Source organism: Pseudophryne corroboree, chromosome 9, assembly GCF_028390025.1.
Source record: "Pseudophryne corroboree isolate aPseCor3 chromosome 9, aPseCor3.hap2, whole genome shotgun sequence".
NCBI classification, from domain to species: Eukaryota; Metazoa; Chordata; class Amphibia; order Anura; family Myobatrachidae; genus Pseudophryne; species Pseudophryne corroboree.
Window position 1 is genome coordinate 114,613,131 of NC_086452.1, and position 14,423 is coordinate 114,627,553.

The 14,423-nt window shown below is 46.9% G+C and overlaps 1 protein-coding gene across 1 annotated transcript; it reads left to right on the forward strand.

Annotated features, from left to right (window-relative positions):
* Positions 1 to 4,821: 4,821 nt before the first annotated feature.
* On the forward strand, positions 4,822 to 6,246 carry LOC134958749 (paraneoplastic antigen Ma3 homolog). Its single transcript, XM_063941492.1, has one exon. The coding sequence runs from the start codon at positions 4,822 to 4,824 to the stop codon at positions 6,244 to 6,246; it is 1,425 nt and encodes a 474-aa protein (XP_063797562.1).
* Positions 6,247 to 14,423: the final 8,177 nt, after the last annotated feature.

Sequence of the window (14,423 nt, forward strand, 5' to 3'; positions counted from 1 at the left end):
GTGCTGTGGAGAAAATGGCGCCTGTGAGTGCTGAGGAACAAGCTCCGCCCCCTCAGCGGCAGGCTTCGGTCCCGCTAAAATATTGAAAAAACTGGCGGGGGCTCTTATATATACAGTGCCCAGCCCGTATATATACATTTTTGCCAGAGAATGAGGTTCATATTGCTGCCCAGGGTGCCCCCCCTGCGCCCTGCACCCTTACAGTGTCTGCCTGTTTGTGTCTGTGTGGGAGCAATGGCGCACAGCGCTACCGCTGTGCGTTACCTCACTGAAGATCTGAAGTCTTCTGCCGCCTCTGAAGTCTTCTTTCTTCTCATACTCACCCGGCTTCTATCTTCCGGCTCTGCGAGGAGGACGGCGGCGCGGCTCTGGGACGGACGGCGAGGGTGAGACCTGCGTACCGATCCCTCTGGAGCTAATGGTGTCCAGTAGCCTAAGAAACAGAGCCCAACATTAAAGTAGGTCTGTTTCTCTCCCCTCAGTCCCTCGATGCAGAGAGTCTGTTGCCAGCAGGCTCCCTGAAAATAAAAAAACCTAACAAAATACTTTCTTTTCAGGAAACTCAGGAGAGCTCCCTGTAATGCACCCAGTCTCCTCTGGGCACAGTAATAAAGGGGCATAGGGGGAGGAGCAAGTTCACACCCATACCTAAAGTTCTTTCTTAAAGTGCCCATGTCTCCTGCGGAGCCCGTCTATCCCCATGGTCCTTACGGAGTCCCCAGCATCCTCTAGGACGTAAGAGAAATAACCTCTAATTCAGGGGAGGGCCACTTGTATTTTTTCAAAATCATTCGCGGGCCATTTTTTAAGCGCCCCTCCTCACCACCACCACCAATGTGCGCTCTCTCTTAGGAAAATAGGCGTGGACACAGTAATAGCTGCTCACACAACTCCCCCTTCATGCCCATAGTTACTGCCCAGCACATACACCCCCACTTCATGCTCACAGTCACTGCCCAGCACATACACCCCCCTTCATGCCCACAGTCACTGCCCAGCACATACATCCCCCTTCATGCCCACAGTCACTGACCAGCACATACACCCCCCTTCATGCCCACAGTCACTGCCCAGCACATACATCCCCCTTCATGCCCACAGTCACTGCCCAGCACATACACCCCCCTTCATGCCCACAGTCAATGCCCAGAACATACATCCCCCTTCATGCCCACAGTCACTGCCCAGCACATACATCCCCTCTTCATGCCCACAGTCACTGCCCAGCACATACATCCCCCCTTCATGCCCACAGTCACTGCCTAGCACATACACCCCCCTTCATGCCCACAGTCACTGCCCAGCACATACAAACCCCTTCATGCCCACAGTCACTGCCCAGCACATACACCCCCCCTTCATGCCCACAGTCACTACCCAGCACATACAAACCCCCCCTTCAAGCCCCCAGTCATTGTCCTGCAGTTCAGCCTCACAGGCGCAGCCACCAAACACAGCAGCAGCCAGTGAATGAGAAGAGAGCTCCGCACCACGCATCCAGACCACAGTGAGGAGAGACAGGCAGCCGGCTGGGCTTCCATCGGGTGTTGTGTACTAGGCTGAGGACCCGCCCACTGGTAGCTTAAAGGGCGTCATCCAGTCTTCTCCAAAGGGGAAGTATGGGCCTCAGAGCAGCTTCGGAGCCGCCTGCGGCGCATTACATGATGGGAGATTTTGTTTTCTCACACTGTACACTGAATAAAGGGCATAGTGTGAGAAAACTACATCTCCCAGGAAGCCGTGCGCCGCGGACGGCTTTACACTCGGCGGCTGCCTCCGGGCCAGTCAAACTGCCTGTCTGGGCCGGAGGTTCCCCACCCCTGCTCTAATTCATCGCTGGCACAAAAAACACTGCAGCAGATGTATTAACCTGGAGAAGGCACAAGGAAGTGATAAACCAGTGATAAATGCAAGGTGATAAACATACCAGCCAATCAGCTCCCATATGTAAATTAACAGTTAGGAGCTGATTGGCTAGTGCATTATCACCTTGCACTCAACACTGCTTTATCACTGGTTTATCACTTCCTTATGCCTTCTGCAGGTTAATACATCTACCCCACTGTCTGAAAACTTTTCTACTGTTACATATGAAAAATAAATATATATTTCTACATAAAAATTCTACCTATATGTAACACTGTATTATTGAATGAAATAAATGATCTGTTTATTGTTAAATATAGCAGATAAGTATAGCTGATGTATTGATGTTTTTTTTGTTCGTTTTTTAGTGTATAATATTAACATATATAAGTTTATTTATTGTGGTAAAGATTGGGCATGAGGGAATGTCAGAGACTTTTCTGGAAGCCCTCGTGCCTATGGAGGTGTGTCAGGGTAACGGATCCAGGGAGAGCGAGACTGAGTGAGGGAGCTCGAGCCGCACTGCAGGGGGCGAGAGACGAGAGGAGGTGTGTGAGGATCGGCTGCGGGAGAGGAGAGGAGAACCACTCAAGAGAAAACGGAGCCGAGTGGCTGGTATAGAAACACCGCACTATATCCCTTCAAAGACACTCACCATCAGAGGAGGGAAACGAGGACCGTGTGGTGGTCGGGTCCCGGAGAGCGGAGGGTCCCGGTAATAGACATCGATTGAGGGGGGAGGCGGCAAGTGACTGGTATCGGAACTGAGAGTCATGGCTGGGCAGCAATGAGAGAAAGCTCCAGTCAGATCCGCCTACAGGGAGGTGATCAACCCTCCTATAACAGTGACTGAGGGAGGCTATAAACAGAGGAAGGAGGCGGTAACATACTCCCCATATAAGGTAAAAGGGAGTAGATTTTCCTATACTCGTCGAGAGAAGGGCCCCTCACAGAAGGGAGTTTAATACCTCACACAGTGCATAGGCACTATACCGAAGGGGATTTTTTCTATTACCTTCCCCTATGGTATGTAATCAGCACTGCATGGTGTTGGATGAAGATAATAATGTCAAGTGACAGTCCTCAGTGTAAAGGGACAATAATCTTTGGCTTTGCATAGTTTATAATCTCTTCAGGGAATTACTTCAGTCAGATTTTGTCCCCCACGATGAAATTAACCCATCTACAGCTTCAGCTTGGTGTGTAGCTAGTATATCAGTTGTCCGCTACGGGAGCCTCGCATCCGGAATTTTCCTAAGATAACCGCCCCGGTTACTTACTGACACTAGAATAACACCTAGATAAATACTGTCAGGTTACGCAGACACCAGTCAGGAATATTAGCCCACGACCGTGCAGCAGATTCACGACAGATAATCGGAAGCAAAGGTATCATAGTTAATTCCGGCTCCATTTCAGTGTCTAACATTGTTTAATGTTTGAATGTATTCAGCTTTGTGCCCCATTTAAAGTGGCAGTACCCGGAATCCGGAATCGGGGAAGTGGCCGCTGAGAGAAGGAAGCACCACTGGAGCATTATCCTGCAGAGCAGCTCTGGAGGGAGGAGCTGTCCAATGGAGGCCTGCTTTCCACATAGAGCCAGGCTATTAAATGTGAGTAATTGTTGGGAAGCCGCCCAGTAGGGGGAGGACAATAGAGCAACCAACTTTTAAGTAGCAGGGTCTGCCAGCCTAGCAGCTCCAACACAGGGAGAGAGACTTATTGTGCTGGGAGGAGATTTAACTGTCCCACCGGGACACTGCCTTACTGAGGATAAGCTCATAATCGGTATCCGAGTTAGATCCGAGTCAACCATTATCCATGTCAATCCCCACTGGCATAAAGTAGATCCAACGTCACCCTCTGAGTGATGACTGTATAGATACTAGGACTAACACTCAGTTATATATTATTATATTGGAGGAGCCACATCGCTGGAGGTAGGCCAGGCAAGGGAACCTCCTCTACTAGATTTCTGCAATATCTTCCCCGATAAGGGTCCTAACAAAAAATATATAGATATATACGGTAACTTGCTTAGCTGCTCGTGTATGAGAAATGCCCTGTTGAACTCATTCAACTTTATTGTGTTGCTATGCATTATTTGGAGTGTAGAGTACCGTGAATACAATACCACAATCCTTCACCAAGAGGATCTGCAGTAATTGTGGAGCAATACCGGTAATAGCCACTAGCATCGAAGAGACAATTAATAGTGATTACACTGCTTGTGCCATATCTATTACGGAGACCATATGATATATATCTATATATAAGAACTTCAACAATTTGTGGAAACTATATAGCCAGTGGAATATCTAATTATCATCGTCAACCCAACGCTCTCAGCTACTATTTATCATATTCTCCAGGGCCCCAACGTGTGCACCTACGAAACATTTGAGGGTAGGGAACATAATAATAATAAGTGTAGTCCTGTCACCCCCAATAACGGTTATATGTAATATTGTGGGGTCCCAAGGTTTTTTTTCTTTATAACCGGTTTCACATGTTTTTTTTGTAGTGCATGCAGACATTATTGTATACACATAGAGTATATAAGTATTGAAATGTTTATAGTGATATATTTATACTGGTGAACAGATAAAATATATGTACTAAAAGTGGTTGGTTGTGTGGTATTCCTATTTACTTGACTTACCTGTAGCTCGGGATTCCGGAGACGCTAACTGGTACTTGTCTGAAAGACAAAAGTGAAGAACCTAGATAAGGCTAAAGTAATAATATATATATTGTACTACTCTTACGGGATACTAAAATTAGTAACATTTTATCCTAAGGGCTTTCCCAAGCTAGCCCACATCAAAACCGCTTGGGTGGAGGCACACTTTAGTTGTAATTAGTGGTAACCTTACTTCCCCAAGGGAATAACGAGTAGAAAGGGGTTACATTTGGAGGCACTGCTGAGATCCCGACAAAAGATAACACCCACTCATGAGTTCTGGTAACAAGTGGGTCATGGAGGAGGTAACTGTGACGGATATATACAGATGGTGTAGGGAGAAGGGAGTGGAACCTATATGCAGTTTTGTTCTTATTGGACCGCTTAACGCAGTTAATGATGACTTGGCGGTAAGTGCAGTGGGAAACTTTTATGGCATCAGTCAGCCCTGTGTGGTGGATCGGTGGAAAGGACAATCTGGGGATACCTATGCTATATTGATTAGTAATAGGAACCCATTGGATAAGACTTTAATCCCCCTCATGGTAGTAGTGGAAGGGGCTGTTGGAGGGAAAGTACAAGTGATATGGCCTGAAGGGGAGGAGATGGTAGCAGCTGAGGCCCTATCGGGAGGTGATTCAGGTACCGGGCCCCTACTGGTAGTGGATTCCCCGCCTACTGCTGACCCCCAAGAGTCTTCAGTGAATAAGGAGGATGTCTCGGGAACAGGAGTAGAGGCGGTCGTAGACAAGATGGTCAGTCAACTGGAGCGTTGGCATTATGAGGGAGGATACCGTAGACTCAGAATATTCTCGGGAATTACACCAGTACCGGCTGGAGAAGAGACTTATGACACTTGGCGAGAGGCTGCCATTCAGCATTCGGAAGAATGGCATTGCCCAGAGCATATAAAAAAGCAGAGAATAGTAGAGAGTTTACGGGGACCTGCTATGCGGGTAATTCAGGCTACTAGGAGGAGTAAAACAACAGCCACTTTAAAGGATTACATCGAAGCTCTGGACTTCTCGTATGGAACACTCGAGGATGTGGGTGATTTGTTAGCTCGACTAAATAGGACGTACCAGGAGCCGGGGGAGACGTTGACCCACTATATTTATAGGGTGGATAGACTAATCTACCAGATTGTCGACAAAGGAGGCATTGAAAAGGGGGCCGTAGATGAGCGACGTATGAGACAGGTGTTAAAAGGAGCCATGACTAACCATCCGGTGGCCCAGCGATTACGATGCACAATGGCTCGGGGACCTCCGCCTACTCTCACTGAATTGGTCAAAGAGGTTAAATTAGAAGAGATTCAGATAGATACCCGAGAAAAAAATATAAAAAGAGTGAAGGTGGTATTACCTACTCCATCCCCCCCTAAAATGGATGAGAGGCTTTTGAAGCTGATTGAGGAACAAAATAAAAAGATCGATCAGCTGATTGCTCTACAATCCAGCCCACAGTCTAATACAGGATGGCCTGTCATGAGAGGACGGGGAATGACTCAGGGAAGTAGGAGTAGGAATCACATTATATGCTATAGCTGTGGTCAGCCAGGACATAGGTCCTTTGAATGTCCCGGCACTGGAAGCGGCTGGGGAGGAAATACAACTCACACCCCTCCACCACCAGATCACCAACTGGAAAACTTCAGTGGGAGTGCTGTGACCCCCTCACAGGCTCCCCGATTCTAAATGTTCGAGCGATGGGGAGTGCACAGTGGGTAGACAATATCCCAGAAAGTCTTATGGGGCCTGCCCCACTCATCAAGGCTATGATTAACGGCCAAGATTGTACAATATTAATGGACAGCGGGTCGCAAGTGTCTATAGTATTTGAATCCTGGTATCGGGAACATTTGGCTGACGTCTTCATTCAACCCCTTAGTGGCCTTACTGTATGGGGATTAAGCGAACAAAAGTACCCCTATTTAGGGTATATTATTACCCAAATTTCTTTCGAACCCGGGCTGATCACCCCTAATGAAACAATTCCATTGATAGCATTGGTATGCCCTGACTCTCCGGGGGATAATGGACAGTTATCAGCCATAATAGGGACCAATACTAACCTGTTTCGCAACTTAATTCGATGGTGTGGGAAGCAAGAGAAGGGCCATCAATTTGGTGTAGTAGAACAAAATCATGAAGACACTTACCGATGCCATAGAATTGAAAGTTGTCGTGTAGTCCCCGATGGGAATAGGAACTTCTTGGATGTTTCCTCTTCGGATAGTGACTTAGAAGTATGCTTTAAGGGCAGTGATATTGATGCAGACAGCAAGCAACTTCTGATGGAACAGCTACGGTTAAGGGAATCCGTCTTCTCTAAGAGTGACTGGGATCTGGGTACAGCTACTGGAGTAGAACATCACATTACCCTTACGGATAACACCCCTTTCAGGGAGAGGTCAAGAAGATTAGCTCCAGCTGACTTTGACGACGTAAGAGAGCATCTACGTAATTTATTAGAGAACAATGTTATAGCAGACTCGGAAAGTCCGTATGCATCCCCTATAGTGGTCGCTCGCAAGAAGAGTGGAGAGATACGGCTATGCATCGATTATCGCACATTAAATAGTCGCACTGTGCCGGATCAGTATACAGTTCCAAAGGTGGACGAAGCCCTAGATTGCTTAAACGGGAGTAAATGGTTCTCTGTGCTGGATCTCCGCTGCGGCTACTATCAGATTCCAATGAGCCGGAATGACAGAGCCAAGACTGCTTTCATTTGCCCGATTGGATTCTTTGAGTTTCTAAAGATGCCTCAAGGCATAAATGGAGCCCCCGCTACTTTTCAAAGAACCATGGAAAAGACCGTCGGGGACATGTGCTACCGGGAGGTATTGGTGTACCTTGATGACATCATAGTTTTCGGAAAAGATCTAGAAGAGCACAATGAAAGGCTACTTAAAGTACTCGATCGACTTCAGGCACGTGGGCTAAAATTGTCAATTGAAAAATGTAAGCTCTGTCGGTCTTCTGTCAAATATTTGGGACATATAGTGAGCAGGCAAGGCATAGCCACAGATCCGGAAAAAGTGGTGACTGTTAAGAACTGGCCTCGATCTGAAAACCTGAAAGATCTAAGATCCTTTTTAGGATTCTGTGGTTATTATCGTAAATTTGTGCCACAGTATGCGGTAGTTGCCAAACCCTTGACTGAATTGACTCGAGGGTATCCTCCTGTTAATCAACGATCACGCCCTACAAGGGAGGATAGGGAACATCAGTATTATAAGCCTCGAGAACCATTTGGTGAAAGATGGACAGCATCTTGTGAGGAAGCATTTACTCAGCTAAAAGATCTTCTCACCAAATCCCCTGTATTGGCCTATGTACAACCAGACTTACCTTATGAGGTTCACATAGATGCTTCCTTTGAGGGCCTAGGGGGGGTGTTGTATCAGTTACATGGTAAACATTTACGCCCCATCGCTTATGTTAGTCGAGGATTGTCAACCAGTGAACGAAATTATCCGGTACATAAGTTGGAGTTTTTGGCTCTTAAATGGGCTGTGAGTGAAAAATTCCACGATTACTTATATGGAGTGCAATTTACTGTACACACGGATAACAATCCGTTGACTTATATACAATCATCTGCGAAATTGGACTGTACTGGCCATCGGTGGCTGGCTGCTCTGACTAACTATGAATTTACTATCAAATATCGTCCTGGGGCCAAAAATCATGATGCTGATGCTCTATCCCGGCTATCTCATGAAGATAGTGAAGTAAAGGAGGATGAGTGGATCGAAGTGCCTGCAGCCTCGGTTAAGGGGTTATGCCAACATATAAGTATTAATCGACATCACGAATCAGCTGCCATTTTGTCCACTGGAGCGTCTGATGCGGCCATTCCTCCCTCCTACTGTTGGTTAAGTCGTATGGAATTGGAGGGTTTAGATAGGATAACACCGGAGCTGATGGCTAGATCTCAACGAGAGGATCCAGATATAGTTGCTGTGTTGAGACTGGTAGAGAATCCCCATCTTCCCGTGGTGTGGTCGCAAATGTCACCAATCTCCAAAATATTATGGCGACAACGTCCTAAGTTGAGGATCGTGAAAGAAGTGTTATATAGAACTGTTAGGAAGAATGATGGAAGATTTAACCTGCAGTTGATTTTGCCTACGCGGTATAAACAGATGGTACTGAATTCATTACATGATCAGCATGGCCATTTGGGATATAATAAGACTCAGGGATTAGTGGCTGATCGTTTTTTCTGGCCTTTTATGAACCAAGAAATTGAGAAATATTGTCGGACATGCGGTAATTGTATCCTGAGAAAAACCCTACCTCTCCAACGGGCTGCTCCTTTAGTGACTATCAGTAGCTCGGGGCCGATGGAGTTAGTATGCATAGACTTTTTAACTTTGGAAGGACCTGAAGGATCAGATAGTCATCTATTGGTGGTAACTGATCACTTTACACGTTATGCTCAAGCTTATCTAACATCCAATCAAAGAGCAGGGACAGTCGCACACACTTTATGGGAAAAGTTTTTTGTCCATTATGGACTACCCGCAAGGATTCACTCCGATCAAGGAAGAGAATTTGAGAGTCGGTTAATTAAAGAGTTGTGTAACTGCTGTGGAATTCAAAAATCGCGGACCACACCCTACCATCCTCAAGGTGATCCCCAACCTGAGCGATTTAACCGGACCCTGTTAAATATGCTTGGTACTCTCGGAACCCAGAGGAAATATAAGTGGAAAAAATATGTTTCTACATTAGTGCACGCATATAATTGCACCAGAAATGAGACCACCGGATTTACACCGTATTACCTCATGTTTGGTCGTGAAGCTCGGCTGCCTGTAGATGTTTGCTTAGGGACACAGGTTAATTATTCTGTTGGATCCTCACACTCTCAGTACATTAAACAACTAAGACAACAGCTGAAAGATTCTTATCAAATAGCGGAAGCTGCATCGAAGCACATGGGAGAAAAGAATAAAACACACTTCGACCGTGGCTTAAAGGAACAGTGTTTGCAGCCAGGGGACCGTGTACTAATACAATTGTTGGGGGTACCCAAGAAAAAGAAATTAAGTAATAGATGGAGAAGTGAGCCCTATGTGGTAGTGAAAAAATTACCTAATATTCCTGCTTATCAATTGGCACGGGCTGATGGGCAGGGATCAGTAGTAACCTATCATCGGCAGCATTTGCTCCCCATTGGTCAAGATATAAGGTGGGGGGAGTATCTTGGAAGTGACCTTCCTCCGAGTGATCGAGGTGGTTTCAAAGGGATGAACATTGATCAGGGTGATGAAGGTATATTGGCCACAGAGAATAGTGACAATATGGATGACTATGCTTCAGGATGTTATTATCAAGATCCCGAATATTTACGGGAGGAGAGTGTTTCGGAGCAGACGCATCAACACCCTGAAGTGATTGATTCAACCTTTACAGGGGAAGTGAATGAGGGAAGTTGGGGAGTAAGGGAAGCTTCCGAGTTGTTCGATGTCTCCCACGGAAGATTAGAGATAGTGTCTGAAGGACTAGTTAGTTCACCTCGACCCCAAAGAGTTCGTAAGCCCCCAAGAATTTTAACTTATGAGCAGTTGGGCACCCCCACGGAAGTTCCTTTGATAATACACCCTCATTTGATAATGACATGGCCGTATTTTGGTTATAGTATGGGCAATTAATAGATGGACCAGTATAGTTATTAAGTATGGTGATTGTCACTCCTTTCAGAAGTGCCAATCCCCAGGGGGAGAATGTAACACTGTATTATTGAATGAAATAAATGATCTGTTTATTGTTAAATATAGCAGATAAGTATAGCTGATGTATTGATGTTTATTTTGTTCTTTTTTTAGTGTATAATATTAACATATATAAGTTTTTTTATTGTGGTAAATATTGGGCATGAGGGAATGTCAGAGACTTTTCTGGAAGCCCTCGTGCCTATGGAGGTGTGTCAGGGTAACGGATCCAGGGAGAGCGAGACTGAGTGAGGGAGCTCGAGCCGCGCTGCAGGGGGCGAGAGACGAGAGGAGGTGTGTGAGGATCGGCTGCAGGAGAGGAGAACCACTCAAGAGAAAACGGAGCCGAGTGGCTGGTATAGAAACACCGCACTATATCCCCCCAAAGACACTCACCATCAGAGGAGGGAAACGAGGACCGTGTGGTGGTCAGGTCCCGGAGAGCGGAGGGTCCCGGTAATAGACATCGATTGAGGGGGGAGGCGGCAAGTGACTGGTATCGGAACTGAGAGTCATGGCTGGGCAGCAATGAGAGAAAGCTCCAGTCAGATCCGCCTACAGGGAGGTGATCAACCCTCCTATAACAGTGACTGATGGAGGCTATAAACAGAGGAAGGAGGCGGTAACATACTCCCCATATAAGGTAAAAGGGAGTAGATTTTCCTATACTCGTCGAGAGAAGGGCCCCTCACAGAAGGGAGTTTAATACCTCACACAGTGCATAGGCACTATACCGAAGGGGATTTTTTCTATTACCTTCCCCTATGGTATGTAATCAGCACTGCATGGTGTTGGATGAAGATAATAATGTCAAGTGACAGTCCTCAGTGTAAAGGGACAATAATCTTTGGCTTTGCATAGTTTATAATCTCTTCAGGGAATTACTTCAGTCAGATTTTGTCCCCCACGATGAAATTAACCCATCTACAGCTTCAGCTTGGTGTGTAGCTAGTATATCAGTTGTCCGCTACGGGAGCCTCGCATCCGGAATTTTCCTAAGATAACCGCCCCGGTTACTTACTGACACTAGAATAACACCTAGATAAATACTGTCAGGTTACGCAGACACCAGTCAGGAATATTAGCCCACGACCGTGCAGCAGATTCATGACAGATAATCGGAAGCAAAGGTATCATAGTTAATTCCGGCTCCATTTCAGTGTCTAACATTGTTTAATGTTTGAATGTATTCAGCTTTGTGCCCCATTTAAAGTGGCAGTACCCGGAATCCGGAATCGGGGAAGTGGCCGCTGAGAGATGGAAGCACCACTGGAGCATTATCCTGCAGAGCAGCTCTGGAGGGAGGAGCTGTCCAATGGAGGCCTGCTTTCCACATAGAGCCAGGCTATTAAATGTGAGTAATTGTTGGGAAGCCGCCCAGTAGGGGGAGGACAATAGAGCAACCAACTTTTAAGTAGCAGGGTCTGTCAGCCTAGCAGCTCCAACACAGGGAGAGAGACTTATTATGCTGGGAGGAGATTTAACTGTCCCACCGGGACACTGCCTTACTGAGGATAAGCTCATAATCGGTATCCGAGTTAGATCCGAGTCAACCATTATCCATGTCAATCCCCACTGGCATAAAGTAGATCCAACGTCACCCTCTGAGTGATGACTGTATAGATACTAGGACTAACACTCAGTTATATATTATTATATTGGAGGAGCCACATCGCTGGAGGTAGGCCAGGCAAGGGAACCTCCTCTATTAGATTTCTGCAATATCTTCCCCGATAAGGGTCCTAACAAAAAAATAAGAATTTACTTACCGATAATTCTATTTCTCATAGTCCGTAGTGGATGCTGGGAACTCCGTAAGGACCATGGGGAATAGCGGCTCCGCAGGAGACTGGGCACAAAAGTAAAGCTTTAGGACTACCTGGTGTGCACTGGCTCCTCCCCCTATGACCCTCCTCCAAGCCTCAGTTAGGATACTGTGCCCGGACGAGCGTACACAATAAGGAAGGATTTATGAATCCCGGGTAAGACTCATACCAGCCACACCGATCACACCGTACAACCTGTGATCTGAATCCAGTTAACAGCATGATAACAGAGGAGCCTCTGGAAAGATGGCTCACAACCACAATAACCCGATTTTTGTAACAATAACTATGTACAAGTATTGCAGACAATCCGCACTTGGGATGGGCGCCCAGCATCCACTACGGACTATGAGAAATAGAATTATCGGTAAGTAAATTCTTATTTTCTCTGACGTCCTAGTGGATGCTGGGAACTCCGTAAGGACCATGGGGATTATACCAAAGCTCCCAAACGGGCGGGAGAGTGCGGATGACTCTGCAGCACCGAATGAGAGAACTCCAGGTCCTCCTCAGCCAGGGTATCAAATTTGTAGAATTTAGCAAACGTGTTTGCCCCTGACCAAGTAGCTGCTCGGCAAAGTTGTAAAGCCGAGACCCCTCGGGCAGCCGCCCAAGATGAGCCCCTTTCCGTGTGGAATGGGCTTTTACAGATTTTGGCTGTGGCAGGCCTGCCACAGAATGTGCAAGCTGAATTGTGCTACAAATCCAACGAGCAATAGTCTGCTTAGAAGCAGGAGCACCCAGCTTGTTGGGTGCATACAGGATAAACAGCGAGTCAGATTTTCTGACTCCAGCCGTCCTGGAAACATATATTTTCAGGGCCCTGACTACGTCCAGCAACTTGGAGTCCTCCAAGTCCCTAGTAGCCGCAGGTACCACAATAGGCTGGTTCACGTGAAACGCTGAAAACACCTTAGGGAGAAATTGAGGATGAGTCCTCAATTCCGCCATGTCTGGAAGATCAGATAAGGGCCTTTACAGGATAAAACCCCCAATTCTGACACGCGCCAGGCCGAGGCCAGGGCCAACAACATGACCACTTTCCATGTGAGATATTTTAACTCCACAGACTCAAGTGGTTCAAACCAATGTGACTTTAGGAACCCCAAAACTACATTGAGATCCCAAGGTTCCACTGGAGGCACAAAAGGAGGCTGTATATGCAGTACCCCTTTTACAAAACGTCTGAACTTCAGGAACTGAAGTTAGTTCTTTCTGGAAGAAAATTGACAGGGCCGAAATTTGAACCTTAATGGACCCCAATTTTAGGCACATAGACACTCCTGTTTACAGGAAATGCAGGAATCAACCTAGTTGAAAATTCCTCCATCGGGGCCTTACTGGCCTCGCACCCCGCAACATATTTTCGCCAAATGCGGTGATAATGCTTTGCGGTTACATCCTTCCAGGCTTGATCAGGGTAGGGATGACTTCATCCGGAATGCCTTTTTCCTTCAGGATCCTGCGTTCAACCGCCCTGCCATTAAACGCAGCCGCGGTAAGTCTCGGAATAGACAGGGTCCTTGCTGGAGCAGGTCCCTTCTTAGAGGTAGAGGCCACGGGTCCTCTGTGAGCATCTCTTGAAGTTCCGGGTACCAAGTCCTTCTTGGCCAATCCGGAGCCACGAGTATAGTTCTTACTCCCCTCCGTCTTATAATTCTCAGTACTTTTGGTATGAGAGGAAGAGGAGGGAACACATACACTGACTGGTACACCCACGGTGTTACCAGAGCGTCCACAGCTATTGCCTGAGGGTCCCTTGACCTGGCGCAATACCTGTCCAATTTTATGTTTAGGCGGGACGCCATCATGTCCACCTTTGGTTTTTCCCAATGGTTTACAATCATGTGGAAGACTTCTGGGTGAAGTCCCCACTCTCCCGGGTGGAGGCCGTGCCTGCTGAGGAAGTCTGCTTCCCAGTTGTCCACTCCCGGAATGAATACTGCTGACAGTGCTATCCCATGTTTTTCCGCCCAGCGAAGAATCCTTGCAGCTTCTGCCATTGACTGCTTCTTGTGCCACCCTGTCTGTTTACATGGGTGACTGCCGTGATGTTGTCCGACTGGATCAACACCGGCTGACCTTGAAGCAGAGGTCTTGCTAAGCTGAGAGCATTGTAAATGGCCCTTAGCTCCAGGATATTTATGTGAAATGATGTCTCCAGGCTTGACCATAAGCCCTGGAAATTTTTTCCCTGTGTGACTGCTCCCCAGCCTCGCAGGCTGGCATCCGTGGTCACCAGGACCCAATCCTGAATGCCGACTCTGCGGCCCTCTAGAAGATGAGCACTCTGCAACCACCACAGGAGGGACACCCTTGT